We start from the raw sequence: 25683 nt of genomic DNA, 5'->3' as shown, positions 1-25683 counted from the left end.
TCGGGGGGCACAGGCCCTTTCATAAATACTGAGTGCCTAGGATAATCAATATGACAAGGCGAGTTAAAACCCCGTTTACACTGCTCTTTAAATCCGGCTTTTATGGCTCGATCATCTATATTCCTTTTATAAAATCAGCTGACGAGAGCTTTAAATCCGGATTTAATGAGCAGTGTAAACGGCATTGAATGATGCCTTTAAATAACCAATGGCCAACCTATTCCCGAACGGCGAACGGTCCTTTGGACCGGAACGAGCTTGCCCACCTACAGGAGCTTGACGAGGATCGCCACCTTCGTATGGAAATGTGGCTACAACATGAAGATCGACTCATCTTGTGAACGTGTTTATTACATCGATTTTTTTCTTTTCTTTGATTTAATTTAATTTTTCATACTTTTCTTCTATTTTTTTTTATACTTTTAGTTTTTTTGGGCAGAAAGTATTTTTCAATATTTGTCAAGTAATTATGGCACATCTCAGGATTCACTGAATAAGGTTAAGCCAAGCGATCAGCCGATATACTTTTTTTTTAATATTTGGCAGTACTTGGCATTGAGGATGTCAACTTGTTCTCTTTTTACATTCATTCTTTGTTTACGTTTTCTCCTATATGAAGACATTTTCAATCGTCAGATTTGACATCCTTAATGATGTTTATGGGGCCTATCCACTTTATGTTTTTATATGTGACCTAACCTTCTATTAGTGAATCCTGTTGTGTTAACAAGCTTTAAACAATTATGATGATCTCGATTCTGAAAAAATGTTACACTACAACAACAACAATATTTTGTAAATGTCGCCCCAACCCTCTCATAGTGTTACACTTGTACTTGGCTGTTACTATGTTTGTATTTCACCGGTGAAAACACATGATTTTTACGGTTAACAAGCTTTAAACAATTATGGTGATCTCGATTCTGAAAAAATGTTACACTATTGCTGCAGTTATACGGGACAACATTTTGTAAATGTCGCCCCAACCCTCTCATAGTGTTACACTTGTACTTGGCTGGTACTATGTTCGTTTTTCACCGGTGAAAACACATGATTTTTACGGTTACAAAGCTCTCAATTTTAACGTTACTATGTTTGTTTTTCACCGGTGAAAACACATGGTTTTTACAGGTTACAAGCTTTAAACAATTATGGTGATCTCGATTCTGAAAAAATGTTACACTAAAGCCGCAGTTATACGGGACAACATTTTGTAAATGTCGCCCCAACCCTCTCGTAGTGTTACACGTGTACTTGGCTGGTACTATGTTCGTTTTTCACCGGTGAAAACACATGATTTTTACGGTTACAAAGCTCTCAATTTTAACGTAATACTTTTATGAACATTTTTCATAAGTAATGGCTGGTACTAAGTTCGTTTTTACATTTTTATTAAAATTTTACCGTAAGTAATGATTTTAAAGCAAATAGACTTGCTGATTTCATTCAGTAGGACTTTTCCTCATTATTTATAGTAAAAATATAATTGTTATTTTATTATTGTTACTGTGTAGTGCTTCAAAAAAGTAATCCCGAAAAACGTGGGTTTTCAATGGTGAAAAACGAACATAGTACCAGCCATAAGTTACTAGTTCACGCCATTTTTCGTTGTGTGTATGTGTGTTATGGTTCTCAAATGCAATATAATGCACACACACAATTGAATGTTATGAAGACTCTTTAACAGGTAGTGCACTTCGCGAGACAAAAATTGTTCTCAGCTGTTTGCTACCTCTTCGCATATCATGACTATACCCGATGTTATATTCCTTTATTTAATTCACAGAAAGTCGACTTGGACAAAAAATCGAAATAATTATATCCCTAAAGAAACAGTTGTGTTGTGAAATAATACGAGGCATCCGCTGTCTTAATGGAAAGGATAAATTAAAATGATCACAAAATTATTAGGTGAGAAAAGTTGTAAACTTATTTCATAACTAGATATAAGTGCCAGTAGTTTATCTAATGATATGTTTTGTAATTTAAGGCGATTTGAAGAAACATGAACTATCCCATTCAGCTTATAGAGTTGCCCGTTTTGTTAGGAATATTTGCAGTATTGAATTAAGTATTGAAAATTTAAAAAAAGATATATTTTTCGTTTTTTTCGAAACACAGATTGCACAGTTATTACTATACTATTGGATACTATTTTCTATCTTTGTTAATGGGAGAACTCTCAACAAATGTCTGGTTTTAAGAGACCTCATGTATCGGCAACTTTCAGTACCAATATTAAGCTGAGTTGGAACAAGGGTTAGTGTCCAGAATATAGTATATAGGAGGGTGTCATCATGGGACATTAGGCACTATATACGCTTAAGGGCACTTAACTCATACTTTTCCTTTGTATTTGCATATTCAGCCTCTATTGTAAAAACCCAGGCCGTTATCATTGAGAAAAAATATTAATCGCGTTAGTTGATAAGACCGTATATGTAATATTGCAGAACTGAGATCTTGTAGTAAAGTATATTGGTCTATTGACTCAAAAGCAGTATAATAAAATCATTTTGCACGATTCTTTACAAATCCGCCTTACAAGACTTTACATTGAAAAGCGATTCTTATAGTAAGATATGTAGAGGGTTAATGCAGTTCAAATTTCTGCGGAATCTGGCAGTAAATGCGCCTATGGGGCATAGAAGAAGTCATTGTGCTAAATTTAAGCCAATTCGTATAAGTATTGCGCTCTCCAGAGGCTCAAGAATTAATTTCGGCAGATCGGTTTATATGGGAGCTATATCAGGTTTTGATAAACCGATTCGGACCATAAAAATCGTCACGGTACAAAATTTCAGCTAAATCAGATAATTGCGCCCTCTAGAGGTTAGGAAGTCAATCCAGTATATCAGTTTATATAGGAGCTATACTAATACATGGACCGATATGGCCCATTTACAATCCCAACCGACCTACACTAACATAAATTATTTGTGAACAATTGAAAGTGCCTAGCTATACTACTTCGAAAGTTAGCGTGCTTTCCAAAGACGGACAGACTGATAGACGGTCAAACATGGCTAGATCGACTTAAAATGTCTTGATGATCAAGAATATATAAACTTTTTGGGATCTCAGACGAATATTTCGAGGTGTTACAAACGGGATGGCGAAATTAGTGTACGTCCATCCTATGGTGGAGGGTATAAAAATTGTAGTAAAACCTGACAAATTTCCGATATTGAATTGCATTTTCAAATATTGAATATTGCGTAAGGCCACTGGTAACTCAAGAATCATAGCGGGGGATCGAACTAAAAAATCATAAATGGTGTGTATATTGGTAGGTTTAATGGTTTAATTTGGATGAAAATCGGAGCTTCTAGAGGTTTAAGTAGTCAAACATGAAATCGTTTTATAAGAGGGCTGTGTCAAATATTTATATTTGTTTGTTTATTTGTTTTCAGTTTCACATACAACAAGATTTTAAATCGTATAATAGTATGTGGCTTTTGTTGTAACAATAAGATTGTTACAATAGTTGATTTAATAACAAAATTTATGTGATAATAATCGCATTTAACAAAAAAAAATTAGATACGATAATTAAACAAGTAACCAAATTAGTAAATAAGTTTCCTGTCATAAGTAGACAATTTTTAACATAAATACTCGGTAACAAAATTATTAGAAATAATCATATAAAGCTTTCTTAAATGCATTTGTGTTGCCAATAAATTGAATATGAGGAGGCAGAGTTCCAAAGTCGAATAGCATTGTAGAAAAATTGCCATTCAGATATCAGGAGACGATAGCTTATGTATCATTAAAAGTGTTCTTGTAAAAAGTTAATCGCCGAATGCGATACCATGCAACTTTTTTGTGAAAGTTGAAACACTGGCATGTCTCTTTAGACCATAGACATATCTTAGTATAGCGTTATGTGCCATTTCCAGCCGATTTCTGCATTGGCTAAACAACTCACAGCAATATATTGGGTTGCCCAAAAAGTAATTTCAGATTTTTCATATAGTCGGCGTTGACAAATTTTTTCACAGCTTGTGACTCTGTAATTGCATTCTTTCTTCTGTCAGTTATCAGCTGTTACTTTTAGCTTGCTTTAGAAAAAAGTGTAAAAAAAGTATATTTGATTAAAGTTCATTCTAAGTTTTATTAAAAATGCATTTACTTTCTTTTAAAAAATCCGCAATTACTTTTTGGGCAACCCAATAGAAGTAAAGGTACAAGATATGATTTTGCTAAAAGCGATCTGATGTTCTGTGGTGTGTATAAATGTGTTTTATAGAGTGTTCTTAACATTCCGAAGATTTTGCCTGTCGCTGATATGATATGGTCCTTCCATGTTAGTGTTTGATTAATAATTACACTAAGAGTTTTTGCTGTTTGCGTTATTTCCAATTTGCACAGGGTATTCGCACACCACTTCCTGGCAGCGGTTTGAACAAATTATGAACTTTGATTTGTTTGGATTTATGTGCAGTTTGTTTTCCATAGCCCACATGTTGATATTTCTTAAGTCGGTGTTTAGCTTCTCTATTCCATGACATCTCTTTGAGCAATTCAGATAGATTTGTACATCGTCTGAATAGGTTTGGATATTTGAATGTCAGTCTATTTGGCAGTTCATTTATATACATACAAAATAGAAGCTGTCCCAAAATGGACCCTTGAGGAACTCCCTGCATTAATGCAATGGTGTGGAAACGCGATTTCCTGCCACGACAGACTGGACACGATCCCGTAAGTAGTTAGATATCAGCTTGGTTGCAGTGCTTGAAAAGTTAAAAAAATGTTTAAGCTTTCTGCATAATATACTATGGTCAACACAGTCAAATGCTTTGGAGTGATCTAACAATACAAGACAAAAAAGCATTCCATCATCCAAACTTGATCTTACTTCCTCGGTGACATCGATAAGTGCAGTTATACAGCTGTGCTTTGGTCGAAAACCAAACTGTCTATTTGAAAGTAGTTTTTGTTCATTTAAATACTCATATATCTGCTGTTGAACAACTCTTTCAAAAGCTTTTGACAGGACCTATGTGCTTGGGATTCCTGTAAATATTGGAGGGTATAAGGTATTTTACGTATGAAATTTCGTCCAAATTGGATCAAAATAAGGTGTCTATGGGATCATTCAGTCACATCAGGGAACCGGGGGGCGAGATATTATGGATCTATCTAGGTGGTTTGTTGTAACAGTGTGTTGCACTCTGAGGCGGCAGCCCTTGTCGATGAAGGACTCCATCGGGTCAATCTGGTACGTACAGCCGTCTGCCATGTGATTGATAGGTGGTATTCGGTGTGGGCGTTAATGGGCTTATAAATGTTTTACATACCAAATTTCAACCAAATCGGATAAAAAGTAATGCCTCTAGAGATTCGTAAACTCAAGTCAATTTTACGTAGGAGCTACATCCATGTCTGAACCCATATGGTTCTTTTGCAATCCCAGTAATCCACATCAGTAATAAATAACGTTGCACAATTTCAGGCGAATACCTTCATTCGTACAAACGCTATCGTGGTTTCGATAAAAGTTAAAAAATAACACTTTTTTGCATTCAAAGGGAGAGCGATCCGTATGGGGCAATAAGAAGGAGCTAATACAACTTTTTCTAAACTCCAACGAAAAACGGATGAAAATACGACTGCGCAAAATTAATTTAAACGGGGCCAAAAGCAAAACTGTACCAAGTTTCATTGCAATAACTAACTCGTAAACACAGCAGCGTCTTTAAAGCAAACAAACAGGCAGACACACGCATGGACAAACAGAAGTGACTCAAGTGTTTCGAATATACAAAATTGATTGCACAAAAGAAGGAACCTTGTAATTAAACTTTTTGTTCAATATTTGTGTTGACTTTTAAAGTCGGGATTTTCCCATATTTTTGTCGAAAAGTCGGGAGTCGGGAGGCCTCAACAAGTCGGGATAATCCCGACCATCTGGCATGCCTAAATATAACTCACTGCACCGAATTTCACAAATATGGGTTTTATGCGTTAGTATCAAATTTATCACTCTCAAGAAATGCACCAGATGGCACTAGGCCTTGCATAAATACTGAGTGCCCATGATGCTTGACATGATAAGGCGAGTTATTGGCGCCTTTACATAGCGATCAGCCAACTGTTCCCGCGTCGATCATTTCTTTGGACCGGAACGAGCTTACAGCTCGCAGGGGCTTGACGAGGATCGCCACTTCCACATCAAAACATCTCTGTATGTATGTAAAGCCCGGGTGGGCGATATTTGATTAATAAAAAATGAACAACAACAACAACTACCGTAATAAGGTTTATAAATTACTTACTAGAGATATATTACGGCAGGCTTGAGATCTGTAGATCTAAAAATATGGTTCAGCAGAGGAACTCCTGAAGGAGGTGTACTGTCTCCTCTACTTTAGAATATGATATTCAATAACAATATACTATTGCCTCTGAAAAAAAGGTGTAAAAGTGGTCGCGTATACTGATGACGTCGCTATTGGGGTTAAGGGAAAGTTTCCTAGCACTCTTAGAGATATATTGTACTTCAATAAGCTCTACGTGCGACAGCGAAGTGGGTTGAAAGTGGCCTAGGTGGGTTTACGCCTAGACCACTTTAATGCAAGTCAGAAGTATTTCTTTTCAGCAGGAGATACAAGAGACCTACAGTGGCAACTGTCTCCTTGGAGGAAAAAAAGTTCCATTTACAACAAGCGCAAAATACCTGGAGGTTTTGCTGGACAGGAAATTGAACTTCAAAGCCAACATTTTGGAGAGGGCAAGAAAGGCAACCCATGGTTTAGGGATCTTTCTCTTTGGTCATGTGGCGGCTACGCACACTGTGTTATGCTTGATACAATGTCCGATGTTCCAGACAGATCCCTGCAATTAAAGAAGTGGTGGAATGGCTAAAATGTAATGTCATAACGACGATTGGCATAAATATCTTCTCAGACAGCCAGGCTGCCATTAAATCTACCGCTTTGCTGTCGCTGGCTAGAACAGACGTCATGTTGTAGTTGTTGTAGCAGTTTGTTGTGTTCTATCTTTCGTCTGCTTGATTCTGTTGAGTGTCAAGACCCAGGAACTCTGCGACTAAGATGGGGTGCGTCCACAGGGATCTGGGTCTAAGTCGTGTGGGTCTGGCCGGGCAGTTAAACAGGTGACGTGTATCGTGCGGTTTCTGGTTACAATCGGAACATTCATCTTGCACGTCGGCATCAATCCTAGCTCTGTAGGAATTGAGGCGGCTTCATCTGCCGGTACGTAATAAAGCCAGAACTACTCTGGTTTGCCGGGGGAGGTCAATTTCTTCAGGTGCAACGGAAGGCGGTCGTTCCCAAGGACTACATTCACACGGTAGCTATTTACCGCATCTGCTACCGTGTCTGCATGAATGTTGTCTAGATCCGCTTGATTTTCCGCTTGATCTAAAAGTTCACTCTTGGGCGCGTCTGGGCGGTGGATATCTATCCACAAGATGATGATTTGGATGGTCTCTGCCTTAAAAGCCCAAAAGGTACAGCTTAGGCAGCACAATCTCTATGCCGTCTGGAGAGGGTGGAATAGAGGATAGGTAGAGGTTAAACAGTGCCGGAGATATCACCCCGCCTTGGGGAACTCCCCGATTGGTGACCACACAGATAATTCGCGACCCATCGTTTCAGGCCTGGCTGCGGGACGTGTTGGCGATTTCCTCAAATAATTTGGCATGGCTGACCGTGTCGAATGCCTTCGATAGGTCCAGTGCCACGAGGACCGTCCTATCACATGGCCTGGGCTGATTGAAGCCACGGCAAATGTGTGCGGTGATGGCATGCAAAGCTGTTGTTGTGCTGTACAGTCTTCGAAATCCATGTTGATGCTCGGCGAATGGAAATTCTCCTACGAGACTCGGGAGGAGTAATGCCTCAAGCGTCTTTGCCACTGGTGAGAGAATGGAGATTGGTCTGTACGATTCCCCCAAACTCGGGTCTTTTCCAGGCTTCAGTAGCGGGATCACTCTGCCTATTTTCCAGACATCGGGAACTTTAAGAGTGTTCAAAGACAGGTTGAGGACAGTGGTAAGGTACTCAACTCCATGTGAATCCAGATTCTTCAGCATCAATGTAGAGATTCCGTCGGGGCCCAACGCCTTAGATGATTTGGCGCCACGGATGACATTCTTTACTTCGCCCATGGTAAATTGTGATGGCTGTTCATCGGCTCGGAGACCACGAATACGGCGAATGACTCTCCCCCTTGCCCTGTCTCTCTCGGGATGCGCAATAAATTGACGGTGGAACAACCTGGCGCATCTCTTCGGATCAGTCACGGTTATTTCGCCGAAAGTGACTGATATCCTGTCATCCCGTCTACCGGGGTTCGAGAGTGACTTAACAGTAGACCACAGTTTGCCTACACCGTAGCCTAAGTTACATTGCTACATGTGTTTCAGCCATAAATTCCTCTTATGTTCGTTGACTACCCTGTTTATTTCCAGATTCAGCTCGCTGATTCTGGGGTTAGCGGAGTCCATAGCACGAATCCCATCACGCGGGGTCCATAGCACGAATTACCACTGCTTGCGGCGGAAATTGGGCCGCACTTGGGGTATTCGACCGGCTGGTATAAATCGAGCGGCTGCTGCGTTAATGATGTCTCGGAATTTCCTCTCGACCACAAGCACATCAGATGGGGTTGGCTGAAGCGGCGATTGGTATATTCTCTTAAGCCAGTCCAAACGGCCTTCTTATGATTCATAAACGTCTGGCGCTCAGAGATTATGAAGTCGGGTGGTCGGTCGATGGTGAGAATTATGGGGAGGTGGTCTGACCCAAAATGATATCGGCTTGCCAAGGTACGTCACTCAGGAGATCAGGGGATGCAATGGAGATGTCTGGCGAGCTGCTGCACCTCCTCGTAATCCTAGTGCGGGCATCTTCATTCTCCGTGCAAAACTTGGAGCTTTCAATCTGCTCTGAGAATGCCATGACGTGTTATGCGCATTAAAGTCCCCTAGAACCAGACGATTATGGCCAGATAGCAACCCACTTATGTCGGGATTGTAAGCCATGCCATTAATCGGGACACAGCTACCAACCGGCGGTATGTACACGTTTGTATATCTCTATCTCGGCAGTACCAGACCTGACTGCTATCTCCATGCATTCCATGTAGGGGTCACTAGCGCCATGCGCAGGCGAGATAGGTCAATATTTCACGGAATGGTGTATTACAAAGGCCAATCCCCCACCTAAATTCCTTGAGCGATTCTTACGTAACCGTGACAACTGTGCATGCTGCAGGTGTTGGTCAGCTTTATCTCCTGGATCGCTGCAACCAATATGCTCTTCCGATTCATAAAGTCCACAATCTCATTGATCTTGCCACGAAGTCCGTTGCAGTTTAACTGCAAGAACGATACATTTCCCGGTACTGGCCTAACAATATATAGGCTGGGAGGCTGTCGTTGCGTAAATTGCCGTACGGGAGAGGTCGGGGGGTCACATAGTCCGACGACAAGGACGAAGAAGGCGATGTCGACGACGCTTGTGACCCACTGCTGGCTATATTGGGACAGCACCTTGCAACATAGCCAGTATAACTATACTCCCGTAGTGAAGTGAGGCCAGAGCAGGATCGGAAATGTACCCACTACATGCACCGGTTACACCTCACCGACACCGACCGATGATGAAGGCGGTTCTGGCAAACCGAACAAAACCAGGGTCCGGGGTTCTTTTCAATCCCGACACGGACCAGAAGCGTGCGGAGAAAGAACTCCGGGATATGCCTCTCCCATGACGAAAAAAGGACCAAAACGTGCACTGAAGAAGCGGTTAATGCGTTTAGAACAGGCATGGAAAAGTCTGTACTATAGTACTTTTTCCACAAATAACTTTAGGAAGATTTTGGGTGACTTTCAAGCCTATTATTATCTGCACAGACGAGTAGTTTTCATTTTACGAAACTCATCCCGAAGAAATGGAGATAGTCACTTGTTTGTCATATACGTCACTTTAATGCAGCTCGTTTTGGGATTGTAAATGACCAATATCGTTTCATATTTACTATTATCAGAATTTCTATTATAATTTCCAACTTTACAACTCATATAGTAAAAAAGTACTTTTATACCATCTCATTTATATATTGTGAGTTACATTGTTTTACATTGAGGTGAAGAAATATAGCAAATAGTCGGCAAGCCATAAGTTTTACTGAGAATTATTTTTGATTTTTGCACTCGAATACTCGGGGCCAATTTAGCTCAAAGGTTACGCTGACGCTGAGAGCATAAGAAACAATTTTCAGTGGCGCTGGTAGCATTTGTGAGGTAATTACTTTAGGTAGTCATTATCGAATACTCGGGGCCAATTTAGCCCAAAGGTTACGCTGACAGCATAAGAAACAATTTTCAGTGGCGCTGGTAACATTTGTGAGGTAATTACTTTAGGTAGTCATCCGTGTAATCTTCTCTAGTTAGATGTGGAGGAATAAGTGGAAGGTCCCTTATCATTGAGCTTAAACTTGTATCGGATAGCAGTGATGTGAGAGATGTATCCCCGCGGTTCCCCAATTGAATGTTCGTGGGAAAATTTGCAATTTTGCACTGGAATACTTTTAAAATCTTTATGTAAAACTGAAAAGTACTCTTCTTTGTATTTTCCATCCCTGGTTCAGAATGCATGTTTCGGATATGACATAATAACCAGGTATTGTACCACAGCTGAGTAACATTTTTTCTCGCGAAGTACATTATCTGTCAGCAAGTTTTGGTTGTGTGTGTGTATTATAGTTAAGAACCCTAGCACACGCAAACAACGAAAAATGGCGCGAACTAGTTACATACACAAAATCAGAGTTGCACTAATCACTGATTTTGACAGATAATGCAAAACAATTTAAAAAAAGCAATTTCTAAAACATCTCGTCTAGTATGAACGGTTGAGATGTTTGTTCAAAACGACATAAGCAAAACGAGTAAATGTAGACAAAGCATAAGTCGTTTGTGATAGTTTCACATTGTAGGAACTTCTACTTTCTCAAGCTCTGGATGGTGGTTTGTCTCTGTACAATGGGATGCTAATGTTTTTGGTGTTTGCCTGATATAGCGTAGCTTGAAGTCTGATTTGTGCTCACTTGTCTTGTTTTAAGTTTATGCTTAGTCTGTCGTATGTACTGCATTTCACACTTTTCTGGCCAATTTCCGTTGCAGTTTAGCCAAGCAATTTGAATTTTCAAAGAGTTGGACAATGTACAAAACAGATTTGTAGGTTAGTGGACTTTATATTCTTTATCCCGGAAAGCTGTTTTGTTGCAAGATTTTTCTAATTTGCGATATGATCTTGGGATGGTATTCCACGTCACTGACTGCTGAAACTCTATTGAAAAAATTCGATGCTGTATAAAGGTTTATTCGCTTCGGATGTTTGGAATAGAAATTTACCTGTCTCCTCGAAGCGGTCTGTTTCTGGTACTAATCAATTTTTGGTACAGGAATGCTGTGGAATAGGAATACAACATCGAAGGACACCTTATATATCACAGTATTTTTAACTATATTCCTAAATCGCACCGATTTGTTAATGTTACATTTTGAATTTTCTGTTATTTTTAAAAAAAAATCTTTGTTATGTATGTGCAAAGATGAGTAAAAGGTGAGTGGATAGAAGTAACATATGGGTCTAAGGGAGCAATTTGGTTAATGGATCTTGAGCAGTCCGTTCATGTTTTTTTTTTAAATTATTTTTTTACTTTATTGTAGAGCATGGGTGAATTATTTAAAGGTTGTCTCATTTGTACAACAACATAAAAACCATATAGTGAAAACTCCATCTTGCCATCAAACTGATCGACATTTTGTCAACACAGACAAAGAAATTTGTGGAAGTGTGCAAAAATTGTGCATACAGGTGCACAGAATATGCGAGAAAGAAGGTAACAGCAAAGAGAATGCAAACAAAAATCTGACATCTTTATACTGTCAAATCTGACCGTCTGTTAACAGCTGTTCGCGTGAGACCACCTTTTTAAATCCGCCTTGAGTGTTGTGTTAGAAAGATAATTAGCGAACATTTGATTACAGCCCTTAGATAATAAAATATGTTGACGAACTTTTTGGGATTGAAAAATACGTCCAATAGCCAGTCATATGCGTCTAGCAACAACACACTTTCAAATGATTTTTGCTATGCTATTCTTTGAATAGAAAGCATTAAGCAAAGGTCTAAAGCCGGACAATATCCTGCAATGGAATCTCAATAAGATTTTAAGACTAAAAAAAGAAAGCGCAAGGAGACAAACCAAACACAAGGCACGTCACACGTACCGAACATTCAGTTCGAATCACTTCATCGGTAATCAAACATGAATGTTCGTACTCGCTCGTTTCATTCAGTAACAAGGGATGATCGAACAAGCTATCTTGAATTGAATACTTGAATGAACTTTGTGTTTCCATTCGAGTTTGTTCGGGACATTTGATTGTTCTTTTACCTATATTCATCAGTGCACCGACACTTGTTAGTTTTTCTATTTTTTTTTTTTTTTTCTGAAATGGCTGAAAATTTTGAAAGTGGAAACTACACACCGTCTAGCCAACACAACATTATTTAATCGGCCAAGGTGTCCCAAATATAGAAAAAGTAAAATCTAGTTAATTCAATGGAATTAAATTCCTAATGTTAGAAATTAAAGGTTTTTTGTTTTCTAAATCTATGTTAATTAATTGAAGTGAATGGTAATTTATGTATCTTTATTCCAAGCAGACTTGTTCATTTGCACTTTGAACAAATCAAATACAACAAACAAAAAAAATCATATCAAACACGAGCCTTAAAATTGAGCGTCGCGTTCAGCAAAATCATTCACAGGCCTTTAACCAAAACAAGCATGTGAGTTGTTCGATTGGAACCTAATGCTTCAGTCAATTCGTTTTCGAATCACAACATTTTCGCTGCGTTTTGAGCGAGTTGATTAGACTGGCTTGGCTTCTGCAAGTGATTGATTTTACTCGTTTTTCAAAACAGATGGTCAAGCCTACACAATCGCACTGGTTTGTTTTGCAAAAGATGTTTGTTTTACTTGCTATTGGCATTGTTGGATACGTTGAATTTTGAATAAGGAAAGTGAGATGTGATTTGTTTTCTATTGGACTTGTGAAGGAAGTCGCCTGAAAGAGCTCTGTTCAAATTTAGATGTGTGCTTTACAACTTTAGTTGGGATGATATGTAATGATCCATGATCCAATACACTTTTGCTGACTTTTAAATGTTTTTGCTATGATGTTCTTTGATTAGAAAGCATTAAACAATGGACCAAAGCCGGTTAATATTTTTTTTAAGTTGCAGTAAGTTTAAGACATTTGGAAATCATTATTCGAATGAACGAAATGTGTTTTCTTTTGTATTTATGTAGCATCCCCGATGACGTCCTTAGACGAAAGGGACGAAATATTGGATTAACTAAAACTATTTTTTTTTTAAATCAAATTAACCTTTGGCCTGCCTCGGGCTTGAAATTTCAATCAAATAACCAGATTTTCTTAAAATTTTACCACTAGTAATGATGGAATGTCCTATTGAATGAAATCAGTTTTTTTTGCTTTAAAATCTATAATCTGAAAACAGTAATTGGCGAAAAATTTTGGTTAAAGCAAAGTACCTGTCATTATCCATGGCTGATATCGTGTGTACATGTGACGCATACACATTCATTTTCACTAATACTATTTAAATGAGCACGCATCATTATGTGTCATTCAAATGTCATTTTAGTTTTTAGAAAAATTTGTTTATTTTAATTTCCATCGATCCATCACACAAAGTATTTTATCATGTATTATTTTATATGCGCTAATTTTTATTGCAATTGATGAATAACTTGATAACATATTTTTCAGCGTAGTAATGGAACAAAAAGGGATCTCAAAGTAAATTTTGGTCGAATATTTATATATTAAGTGCACTAACGTATCATGCCATTTATTGTCGAAGGGCAAATTTCTAGAAAAGTGTCAAAAGTTTTTTAATCTTTAATACAGGGCAAACCCCTTCATTCGTTAACAATCGTTAGCCAAGTAAAATATAAAGACTTACTTTCTTGTTTTTTTTTTTAATGTAAAAGAAATTACTAGTTAGGTTGAAAAGAGGGTGCAGATGACCATGCTACTATGGACATACACCTAAGCCAGTAATCGGATTGTTGTGCGGTCTAAATACACAAATAAGTAACTTTGAAAAAGAAACTCTAAGTTAGGAATATCGTGCTACTTACAAAATCCTTAATGTACAAAGGATTAAGGTTTCACGTACAAAACTTCCTAAAACTGGAAAATAATTAATACAGATGTCATTTAAATAACATTATTTGTCTTACTCGCCGTATTTTCCTCTTTTCCAAAGCAAGACCTGAAATATCTCCATATTGCAACGTTCGCATCTGCATATAACTGCGAGCTATAATGGAAAATATTTTTGAAAAATTCGCATTCATTACGCAAATAATTATTATTTTCTGGCTTTTTTCTGTATTATTATTATTATTCTGGCGCGCACATCTTGTTTACTTTTGATTTTTGGCCAATGTCAAAATTTGTCAGTGTTAGAAAAAATGGTCGATTGGCACAGCAAAATTAAATTTTTTTTCTCACCGGTTTAAAAACAACCCCCTACGTCATTTTTACATCTCACCATATGAGATTGTTATCATTCGACACACGCTCATAGTGCACTCGATATTTTTTTGTTGGGCAACTGCTCCTATCTGTAAATTAATATACACATAGCCCATAAAGTCTGCGTTCACCTGACAAACTTTTATGATAGGTTAAAGAACACAAAATAAAATTATAAATCAAATCAACTCTTTTACATATATTTTTTTCTTCATATTCCTAACATTAAAAACCAAAAACAAAATTCTAAGTTTGGTTAAGCATTTTCACTCTAGAGCGATTTAAATATGATAACAATTAAATATAAGCACCACAAAGTCTGCGTTCAGTAATTAAAAATAAACAAAAATAGTTATTTAAACACAAAATAAAAACATATTAACACATTCCTAATATTTGGTAGAAAAGCCACGTTGTTTTAATACTGCACTTAGTCTATTTGGCATGGAGATTACCAACTTTTCTGTTTCCTCAGATGTTATTCTCGCCCATTCTGCCTGCATGACACTTCGTAACATCTCCTTGCTGGTTATAACGTACTGACGAATTTTTTTCTCCAATAGATCACAAAGATGCTCAATGGGGTTGAGATCTGGTGATTGGGTTTGTGTTTTAAGCTGCTTTGGAGTGTTATATAGAAGTCAAAGCCTAACAACCTCCGATGTATGCTCGTATCGTTATCTTGTTGGAACCAATATGTCGTTGTTAACCCTAGTTTAGCAGCACTTGGTTTCAATTTTTTTAATAACATTGAGATAACCCCATTTATCCATTTTATACTCAATAAATTCTAATTGACCCACTCCACTAGCAGCCATACACCCCTACACCATAACTCCACCACCATCGTGCTTCACCATTCCAACTAAATTTTGTTTTTCAAGCTCAGTCCCGGACTTGCGCCACACTATTTGCCGACCTTTAATGCCAAAAATACAGAATTGCTCTCGTCGGAGAAAATAATTTGTTTCCAAAATTCAGGAGGCTTATTGATGAAAGTATTAACGAATGCAATCCGCTTTTGTCTGTTTATGACTGAAATATAGGGTTTTCTTCGAGCAACTCTTCCATGAAATCCAGCTCTATGTAATATTTTTCTGGCAGTTTCGGCACAGATGCTTTTTTTAAACATTGTTTTAATATTTTTAACAATTTTGGTAGAGGTTATACGAGGGTTGTTGCTTGCTCTTCTCTGACGGATAATTTTTTTGGACGCCCAGGCCGAAGCTTTGAAGTTATAATGCCGATTTCTTTGTAATTATTAATAACGCGCTGGACAGAGTACGTTCTTCCAACTGTTCCACCAATATTTCTAAAGCTTTGTCTTCTTTCCACAATTTAATAACTATTTTTCTTTCGGATATGCATATTTCCTTTCCTTTAGTTTCCATGTTTCCAAATTTATTAATTTAAAAAAAAACACGTGTAACTATCACTTGTTATGATAATGAACTGAAACTGATCAAAAATAAGAACAAGCATCATAAAAAGTAACGGTACTTTCGAAGTAAACAAAAAGAACGCAGACTTTTTGGCCGTCATAATTTCTTCTTATGAGACAAAAGTACCGTTAGAACAAAAAAGCAAAAGCAAACTTGTATTTTTGTTTTCTAATTTAAGAAATATAAAGAAACAACATATACAACAAAACTTAACTCTATTTATTTTTTTATGTTGTTTTTTAATCATTAAAAAAGAAATTGTCACATGAACGCAGACTTAATGGACTATGTGTATCTTTGTTAGGAGTAGGTTACGAATAAGACATTACAATTTGTGTTCAAGCATCTAGGTGGCGCTTTTTAAAGAAAACAATAAGTCCAGGTAAAGAAACGTTTTGGTATGAAAACAAAAATATTTGATTGCTGTCAAATTTCGCTCGCGATACAATTAAAAATTTCATCGGCTGCTCCGATAGCAGAATAGAATACCAACCTTAAGGTCATACAACAGCCACCGGTTTTTCAAGTATTGCAGACTACACACAATACTGCGATATCTAGCTCAACTTATTGCCAAGGTAATAATGCCTGGCAAAGTGCAGCAGCCACAGAGGAAGAATATAACTGTGCAATGGTGGAGCATAAATATACACTGGAGATAATCAATCTCAAGAGTACATTCCAATGGAAATCTATACGACGCATTAGGCCATTCGCAAGTGGCCTAACCTTCCATCAGTGAGTAAATGGAAATTCATGGCGGAACAATTACAGCTGGTTTCACAGGTACAACAACCACAAATCATATGGTGCAATCCGCCATCGCTTTATCAAGATGTCATTTCAAAAATAAAATTGTTCTCAACACAACCAAAGAATTTTGGGCTCGTGTGTCTACCTGTGCAGACAAAATGAAAGAAAGAGAAACGCAAATAAATGTTTACCAGCGATGTTCAAAATGAAAATGTGACTGTATGTGTGTCACATTTTAATTCTCTCAGTATCTTAAAAAATCATATTTTGGAGTAAATGATTAGTGTTTTACAAAAGTAAACATAAAACGAGAAATTTTAAAAACTTTCTATTCTGCACGGGTTTAATCAACAAAAAATCATTGCTTTTAAAATAAAAACAGAAAAACGTTGCGTATGCCCCTGTAAAAGTGCATTCGTTGCTGTCTCAACAACGACTGAAACAAAGAGCATAAGAATGCATGTCAGTAGCCATCAACGCTACCATAAGGGGCTGGACATCGCTGATGTAAACACAGAATTGACATCGGAGAGTCTCGGTCAGAGGCCGGGCGGCACCGGCTCTTGTACAAGTACTGAGTGCCTATGATGCTCGATATGACAAGGCTAGCAATTAGTGCTTTAAATAACCAATGGCTACCTTGTTCCCGACGCGATCGGTCCTTTTGACTGGAACGAGCTTGCTAACCTACAGGAGCTTGACGAGGACCGCCACTTCCACATGAAGAAGTTGCTACAACAACAACTTGAATCGTAGTGTAAACGGGTTTTGATGTTCATAAAGAAATCTATGGATACAGACAATTGCAGATCATATGACAAATGTAGCGTGAAAGCCGCTTAAACATTTACTTTTTTTTTATAGATTTTGATGATTTAAAATAATGTGGCTTCTTTTGCTCTGGCAGACGTGTTTAGATTTTGCTTAGCAAAAAGATACCATTTGGCACAGCAAAATGTACATTTTTTTTCATCGGTCGAAAAATATCTATCAGAGCATTTTTAAATAGAGTAAATTGTTACTATTTGTCGCATCCTCTGAAAAAGATACCGTTTGACATAGGAAAATGTAAGCTTTTTCCCATCGCTCCATAGCAGTGTTAGCATTTGGCACATCCTATTGATCTGCGGTGAAATTTTAGTACTCTACTGCTACAATACAAAGTATTGGGTTGCCCAAAAAGTAATTGCGGATTTTTTATATAGTCGGCGTTGACAAATTTTTTCACAGCTTGTAACTCTGTAATTGCATTCTTTCTTCTGTCAGTTATCAGCTGTTACTTTTAGCTTGCTTTAGAAAAAAGTGTAAAAAAAGTATATTTGATTAAAGTTCATTCTAAGTTTTATTAAAAATGCATTTACTTTCTTTTAAAAAATCCGCAATTACTTTTTGGGCAACCCAATAAAATAGCATAGACTTCCAACCCTGATTAGCGTGATGATGAACATCTTTGATTTAAGTTTGCTTTGTACTCGTCTCAATTCTAGGCAAAGTTATATAAGGTAAAGTCATTAACCCAACAACAACGAATTCAACTATACAACCCTGTGAAGACAGTGACGCAAATACCCACTAGGCTGTCAAATTTCTGGACACTTCCTAATTCACACTCTAGTTTTTATTTGCATTATCATGTGTAGCAGCAATGGGATTAAAAGAGTTATGATTAAAAACGTGTAAAATAAAAATTAAACCAATTAAATTGTGAAAAAATGTTAAAATCCAAAGTATTTAACGTTCTAGGGGGATTTCGAAACAACTCTGGAATTGGAAAATTCCATTTGCTCGGTTAGTGACTTTACCTTATGTAAATTTGCCTATACACTATTGGAATACATATATAATATATGTGGCAACGCTGAACGTATGCCAACCGATAGAAAATATAAACGTAAACAAAATAGAACTGACAACAGTTTACGCGCCGACAATTCCCGCTTTTTCTTTAATAAATTGATTTTCACTTCAACTCGATCACATTATCGAAGAGATAGTGAGAATAATTTAAATTTTCTTCGGTTTTTAGTTAGGATAAATCTACAGTTCGGTTCGGTATTGTATGTTAAGTTTTGGACTTCTGTTTAAAATATTTTTTTTAAACATCCTTTATTTTTTAGGTCGCATTATCTCATCAGCGATGGCTGGAAACAATTGTTCTGCTTCTAAAGTTCCCAAATATGCTGCAGGCACACAACCATTCACCGTTTTGATCGAGGGGAATATCGGAAGTGGCAAGACGACATTCTTAAACCATTTCCAAAAATTCCAAGAGAAAATTTGCCTGATCACCGAACCTGTGGAAAAGTGGCGAAATGTAAGAGGTGTTAACTTATTGGTGAGTACGAACTTTTATGTATGTGTCAATGAGTTACCAATATTTGGCTTCATCTAACTTATTTCTTTTTTACATGCTAGGAACTCATGTACAAGGAACCTGAACGCTGGGCCATGCCTTTTCAGTCATATGTAACATTGACCATGTTGCAAAGTCACACACAGCAGACCCAAAAACCAGTCAAACTCATGGAACGCTCTATATACAGTTCAAGGTAAGAAATGTTGACCTTAAAGGGTTCATGGACATCATACTACCGTTAAGGGTCCACGGACATCATACTACCGTTTAGTATGTGTTGGGAATGCCACAACCATAACAACAAGTGGGTTAGAAATATGTACCTATGAATCAATGCCTATATTTATTATGCATTAAATTAGATGACTGTACTCTGTATAGCAGATGCTCAAGAAAATTTTTACCGTAAAGCTTTTCCATGAACTCTTATATATTTAATTTAAATCGAATTTAAATCGTTAGACCATCACTTAATAATGTCACTTCTTTCACTAAAAAGTTTGAAATATTAAAAAAAGAAAAATTGCCTATGGCAAATCTTTCTGTCTTTTCCTAACGAAAGTGTTTTAGTAGTGGCTCGGTAGGGAGAATTCGCTATATTTGGAACATTCAAAACAAAATGGACTCATCAAAAATCCTTGGATCTATCAACCGTTTAACCTGGATATGGAAAAAAGTAATTGCGGATTTTTTTAAAAAAAAAGCGGCAGCCCTTGGCGATGTCTCCATCGGGTCAATCCGGTACGCACAACCGGCTGTCAAAGGATTGCCGTAAATGTAACGTTAATGTAAAGAGGCAATTATGCTTATTACAAAACGTCGCATCGGCATACAACGTCGTACTTCTGCATGTGCGGACGACGTCGTACTACGAAGCAAGGTTCTGTCGGCTATCAGCGAGAAATCACTAAATGATCTACCAGAACTGAGTTCAAGATACCCCAGGAAAGACAGATGGTCCTTTTCATTGCGAGATATAAGTTATGGGATTTTAGACGGCAGTCCTTGGGCGGGATTAACCTGCATTTGTCGAAGAGGGCGAAATATTTGGCCCTAGTATTCTACTCGAAACTGTGTTGAAAAACAAATACGGTGGAAAGAAGCCCAAAAGCGCTATGCGTCTTTTACTCCTGCATTGCGAGACCAATGTCGACATTTGGGGCACTTGTAAGGTGGAAGACTGTGCGAAACCTTGATCTTCACAGATGGCTCCAAGATGGAGTCAAGGACTGGATTGGGAGTACACTCCGAAACACTCAACATTGGTATGTCGTTTAGACCGTCAGACGAGTATACGTTCTTTCAAGTAGAGTGAACTCCCCTTTTATGGTGGACTATTCATCTAACCTAAATCATTAACAATAAACTAAAAAATTGAACGGAGAAATCGTACAATGGGACTAGCTGTTTTAATAATATACATTTTTTGTTTTGAAATTTGTTCAAACTTAAATTTTTAACACCTGGCACCACGGAGTATTTATCAGGTAGCCCCATCAACCCAGCTGAGACAATTTGATGTATCAATTTATTTTTGAATTCGCCGTGCAAAAATATAAACTTCAAAATAAATTTTTTTATAAAATGTGTTTGCTGCTGTTATGGGTTTATGGGGAACTTAGGGTTGTCCCCGAGAGATTCAAAGAGCGCAGAACACTGATAAAATTTACGCCAGTACAATGCCAGACATAAGAATGAAGAAAATTAAGAGCCAACATGAATGACAGAATGGCCAGGCTGTCTCCAAAATGCCATTTAAAGCTAGAGCATTCATGAATGGTGAAAGGACTATTGCATGAAGATGATTTAGAAAGGAAAATAGGTGTTTGCGTAGGCATAATCCTGCACCTACTCGCACAATTTCACGGCAGTGCCACAATAGGTGCTCCGTCTATGACTCCTCCTCATCCCCACAAATCAAGCTTAAGTCTGCCATGTGTCCCACCCAAGGTCAAAGTCCTGATATCGCAATGGCTTTTCAGGACTTTAAGCAGTGAGAGCGGCAGTTCCATCACATCTTTGACGTTGCGCTGGACACGCGCGGACTTACGCATTATACACAGTTGAGCAGCTATTGTGGCACTACCCGAAATTGCGGGGGTATTTGCGGGATTGGCTAAACGAACACCTTTTTCTCGTCTAAATTATTTTCAGGCACATAGTCCTTTCGCCATTCTTGACTACAATAGGGGCTTGAAACGGCAGATTGGAGGAAACTTCTTCAGCCCGCTTGGCCCCATTATTGTTATGCCTGTTGGCTTCATATCTACTTCATTCTAATGTCTGGAATTGTACTGCCGTAAATTTTGTCTGTGTTCTTCAGCGCTTTTTGAACTTTTTTCGTGGGCGACACAATGAACCTAAATTCACTGAGTGAAGTTGATAGCGATTGAGGTTGTTAGACACGTGCCATTACATAACCTAAGTTAAAGAACCATAACAGCAGCAAACACAAAAATCAAATCATAAAATATAGATTTTAAAATTTATATTTATATAGGGCGAATTCAAAAATGAATTGACATATCAAGTTCCATTAGTTTATTTATACGACAAAACAAAATAGCTGACACGTTGTACATTTACAGTCTGTTTACAAGAGCATAACCAGGCCTTAACGTGCAAAAACAGCGGTTTGTCTTTGTGAGAGGCCGGGAGGCACCGGTTCTTATTTAAATGCTGAGTGCTTATGTTGCTCGACAAGACAAGGCGAGTTGTTTGCGCCTTTAAATAACCAATGATCATCGTGTTCCCTCGGCGATCAGTTTGACGAGTATCGCAACCTCTACATGCAAACATTTGGCTACAAAAACAGTATTTGTCGCCTTATGAAACAGGGAAATTCTATTTTTTTTTTAAATTGCTTGATTTTTACTCTATACATGGGAATTTAAACCCACATTAATTTTCTTTTTGCATACTAGAGTTATCAGACGCATAACATTGTATGGCGTTGTGAACTAGTGGGCACAAAAATTCCAGGCTCGGGATAGCTGTGAGCACCACATAGTCTGGAATATTGAGATACGATCTGCGTGGTGTTCATTACTGTCACGATAAGCTTAGCTGCGAGCTATCGGGCGCGTCAACAGGTTGCGGATAGTGGAATGCTCCATTTGCAGTAGCTGTAACTGCAGTCGCGGACAATCGCTGTATCGAGCGGAGAGTCAGAGAGAGGTCGGGCGGCACCGGCTCTTGGACAAATACTGAGTGCCGGGTTATTGGCGCCTTTAAATAACCAATGGCCACTGTGTTACCGCGGCGATCGGTCCTTTGGACCGGAAGGAGCTTGCTCACCTACAGGAGCTTGACGCGGATTGCCACCTCCACATGAATATGCGGTTACATCAACCGCAAATCTACCTAATGAAATGAAAACGAATGTTTGCTTTTACATTTTAGCGTTATGCAATATCTGCCAAGAAATTATTTTACATGATGGATGTCTTACCCATTTTTCAGCGTCTCCATATCGAAGTGTAATGATTGAATAAATTTGTACTAATCCGATTTTCATTTTCGGCTTTAACTTTTTTATTACGAATTTGCGTGTAATCCATAAGCACATATAGAGACTTGTCAACTATTTTGAAATATAAACGTACATTTACAGGTATTGCTTTGTGGAGAATATGTTCCGAAATGACATAATTGACGCCGGAATGTATCATGTTCTGCAGGAATGGTATGAATTCATCGATAATGCCATACATGTGCAAGCTGATCTAATAGGTAGGGAAGGATAGTTATTATAAGCTTTCGTATAACAGATATATTTTTAATACTCCCATAACTTTGTTCACAGTTTACTTGCGAACATCTCCAGAAGTTGTTTACGAACGCATGCGTAAAAGAGCGCGCTCAGAAGAAAGTTGTGTACCCTTAAAATATTTGGAGGAACTTCATAAACTCCACGAAGAGTGGCTAATTAAAAACCGCGGTTTAAACACCAATGTAAGCTAAATGAAAAGAAAAGAAAAATAAAAATCAATAATACAAAAAAAAATTAAAAAATATATATTTTTTTTAATTTTTCAGGTTATTGTATTAAATGCCAATTTAGATTTAGATCACATAGGATCTGAATATAAACGCTATGAAAATCATATTATCAATCCCGCCTATACAAGACAACAACAAGCCGTTTTAGTGTCGCCCAGTAAGCGTCCTCACATGGAATAACATTTTTAGAGTGGACTCCCCGTAGATGAAATTCTAATTGAGAAACTTATTTCCGTGCGAACTAAAAAATCTTCATCACTAGCATTATTATCACATAAGTTATTCATTGAACTTTTATTTAGATTAGTTTCTTTAAATAAAATTTACAAATTAATTAGTTTTAATTTTTACCTAGACCTACAATATCAATTAGAGTAATCTCTGCTTTGACGAAGTGTAAAGCATTTGAAATGTCTGCGTTTTCTGTTTCGCATTAGTTGACGGTTTTGATGGCCGACTATAATTTTACATATTGACTTTTTATTTTTATTTTTGTAACCAAATACTGTTTTTTTGTGCAATTTTTAGTTTTTTATGGTATATTAAACACAAAAATCCAGTGCGGACGTTAAACAAAACCCATCTTTTCAAAATATTTAAATGTATTTTATTGCATTTGCCATAAGTGCAAACATTTATTAGTTGATGAAAACTTAGGCCGGTGTCCAAAAAAGAATCAAACAAAAATTGTAATTTATACTAGAATTATTCCTAAGAAATTTAACAACAATTATATGTAATGTAAACATGAAAAATCGCATTCCTTACTATAATGGTAAATTCCCTAAACGGTAAGAATGTATGTATGGCGCCCACGAAATGACAAACCTTTTATCAAAGTTGAACTCATATGACTCCCATAGGCATAGGAAGTAACGACATCTGCCGCTGGTGTCAGTGAACCGACTCTGCGGAGGATAGTTATCCGATCAAGGGATAACTATGAGCATCACACAGGCTGGAATATTGAACTTCAATCTGTGTGGTGTTCTTCGTTATCATGAGAAGCTTAGCTGGGAGCTACCGTGCGCGTCCACAGGTTGCGGATAGTGGAATGCTCCATACCAAGTAGCTGCACCGGCGGTCGCGAACAATCAGCGGTGTCGAGTGGAGACTCTTAGTAAGAGGCCGCGTAACACCGGCTCTTGCTTAAATACTGAGTGCCTATGATGCTCGATACGACAAGGCGTTATTGGCGCCTTTAATAACCAGTGATCATCATGTTCCCGCGGCGATCGGTCGTATAGATAGGAACGACCTTTACCAATGTCCGGCATTAAGTAAAAGTAGGAATTAGTTAGAAAAATTATCCATTTTTCTTTGAGGAATTCCAGAAGATACGAGGAATGAATCCACTCAGATGGAAATCACTCATTCTATCATTAAACGTTGCATTGATGAATTGGCCTGGAATCATTGGCGATGCCCGTTGAAGATCTGAGAGAGAAAGGCTGTTGAGGAATCATAATATGGCCCCGGCGGATGATTAGTTTATGTGAATGTGGAAGTCTGCCATCAGATTCGCTTAGATGTTTTCATGCATTGTGATACCACAGGAACAGGAGAAGGCAGATGCCTCCTGAGAGAGAGTCCGGGCGACAGCGGCTTTTGCTTACATCCTGAGGGCCTATGATACTCGATATGACAAGGCGAGTTATTGGCGCCTTTAATTAACCAATAGCCACCTTGTACTCGGTCCTTTGGACCGGAAGGAGCTCGACGAGGATCGCCACTTCCACATAAAAGGCTACTAAAGCATCAACTACTTCTTCAAGACTAGTCTGGGCGACCTAATTTTTGAGTGTTCACAACCCCCACTTTGTGACCATCCATCATTCGTTACCCTTCGGGCCTGATCTTGAAGAATTAGCTTGCATATCGCTAGAGGCATACCCACATATTCCAGTTCCCCTGAAATGTGCTAAGTAGTTCCTAGTCTCGCAAGCTCGTCCGCTCTACAATTTCCTGACCCGGCACCCAGAATAGGTCAATTTTCGCTCACCCACTATGCATACTACGTTGTAACATAATTCCTAGTATCGGAAGTTCGTCTGCTATACAATTCCCTCTGATATCTCTATGACCCAGCACCCAGAACAGATGAATTTTGAACTGTTCAGCTTTTTCATTGAGAGACCTGCGACAATCGATGGCAGAGATATCGTAGTTTTAATCGGTTCTGTCAGGAATATTTGTGCAGTACTTTTTATTAAAAAACGACTCAGGCCACTGTGTTATCCTTGGTACAAGGACAACACAGTGTCCGCAGCAATTTGTATAGCCACAATATCCAGAGGCATTAGGTGTAGCATTAAATACAATGCATCAGATGGCGTAGTCCTCAGTGTGGCTATAATGCACAAACAATGTAGTCAACGAACATAAGCGGATTTTGTACCTGGAACACTTGGAGCAATGTAACTTAAGCACCGGTTTAGGCAAGCTGTGCTCTACTGTTAAGTCACTCTCGAACCCTGGTAGACGGGATGATAGGACCTCAGTCACTTTTG

At 38.0% G+C, this 25683-nt stretch overlaps 1 protein-coding gene and 1 long non-coding RNA gene across 4 annotated transcripts; one reads left to right on the top strand and one right to left on the bottom strand.

Annotated features, from left to right (window-relative positions):
* Positions 1-1788: 1788 nt before the first annotated feature.
* On the top strand, positions 1789-23928 carry LOC106090041 (deoxynucleoside kinase). Of its 3 annotated transcripts, none has more exons than XM_059361944.1 (6): positions 1789-1911; positions 18933-19168; positions 19231-19364; positions 22785-22903; positions 22977-23125; positions 23210-23928. In XM_059361944.1, the coding sequence occupies exons 1-6, from the start codon at positions 1893-1895 to the stop codon at positions 23351-23353; spliced, it is 801 nt and encodes a 266-aa protein (XP_059217927.1). In that variant the 5' UTR covers positions 1789-1892; the 3' UTR covers positions 23354-23928. The 3 variants fall into 3 exon arrangements, with proteins under 3 accessions (XP_059217927.1, XP_059217928.1, XP_013111542.1); XM_059361945.1 differs by having other exon boundaries at positions 1793-1911; positions 18933-19150; XM_013256088.2 differs by lacking the exon at positions 1789-1911 and adding an exon at positions 18719-18872.
* Positions 14049-14559, bottom strand: LOC131994891 (uncharacterized). Its single transcript, XR_009396929.1, has 3 exons — positions 14323-14559; positions 14221-14272; positions 14049-14157 (listed from the first exon to the last, which is right to left on the bottom strand). It is a non-coding gene; the product is annotated as an uncharacterized LOC131994891 (long non-coding RNA).
* Positions 23929-25683: the final 1755 nt, after the last annotated feature.

The sequence above is a fragment of the Stomoxys calcitrans genome, chromosome 2, assembly GCF_963082655.1.
Source record: "Stomoxys calcitrans chromosome 2, idStoCalc2.1, whole genome shotgun sequence".
Classification (NCBI taxonomy): Eukaryota; Metazoa; Arthropoda; class Insecta; order Diptera; family Muscidae; genus Stomoxys; species Stomoxys calcitrans.
This window is presented reverse-complemented; position numbering and strand designations above follow the sequence as displayed.

Coding starts and splice junctions, on each gene's coding strand:
- LOC106090041 (XM_059361944.1), top strand. Junction 19,365..22,784: donor CGCTCTATATACAGTTCAAG/GTAAGAAATGTT, acceptor GTACATTTACAG/GTATTGCTTTGTGGAGAATA. Junction 22,904..22,976: donor TGTGCAAGCTGATCTAATAG/GTAGGGAAGGAT, acceptor CTTTGTTCACAG/TTTACTTGCGAACATCTCCA.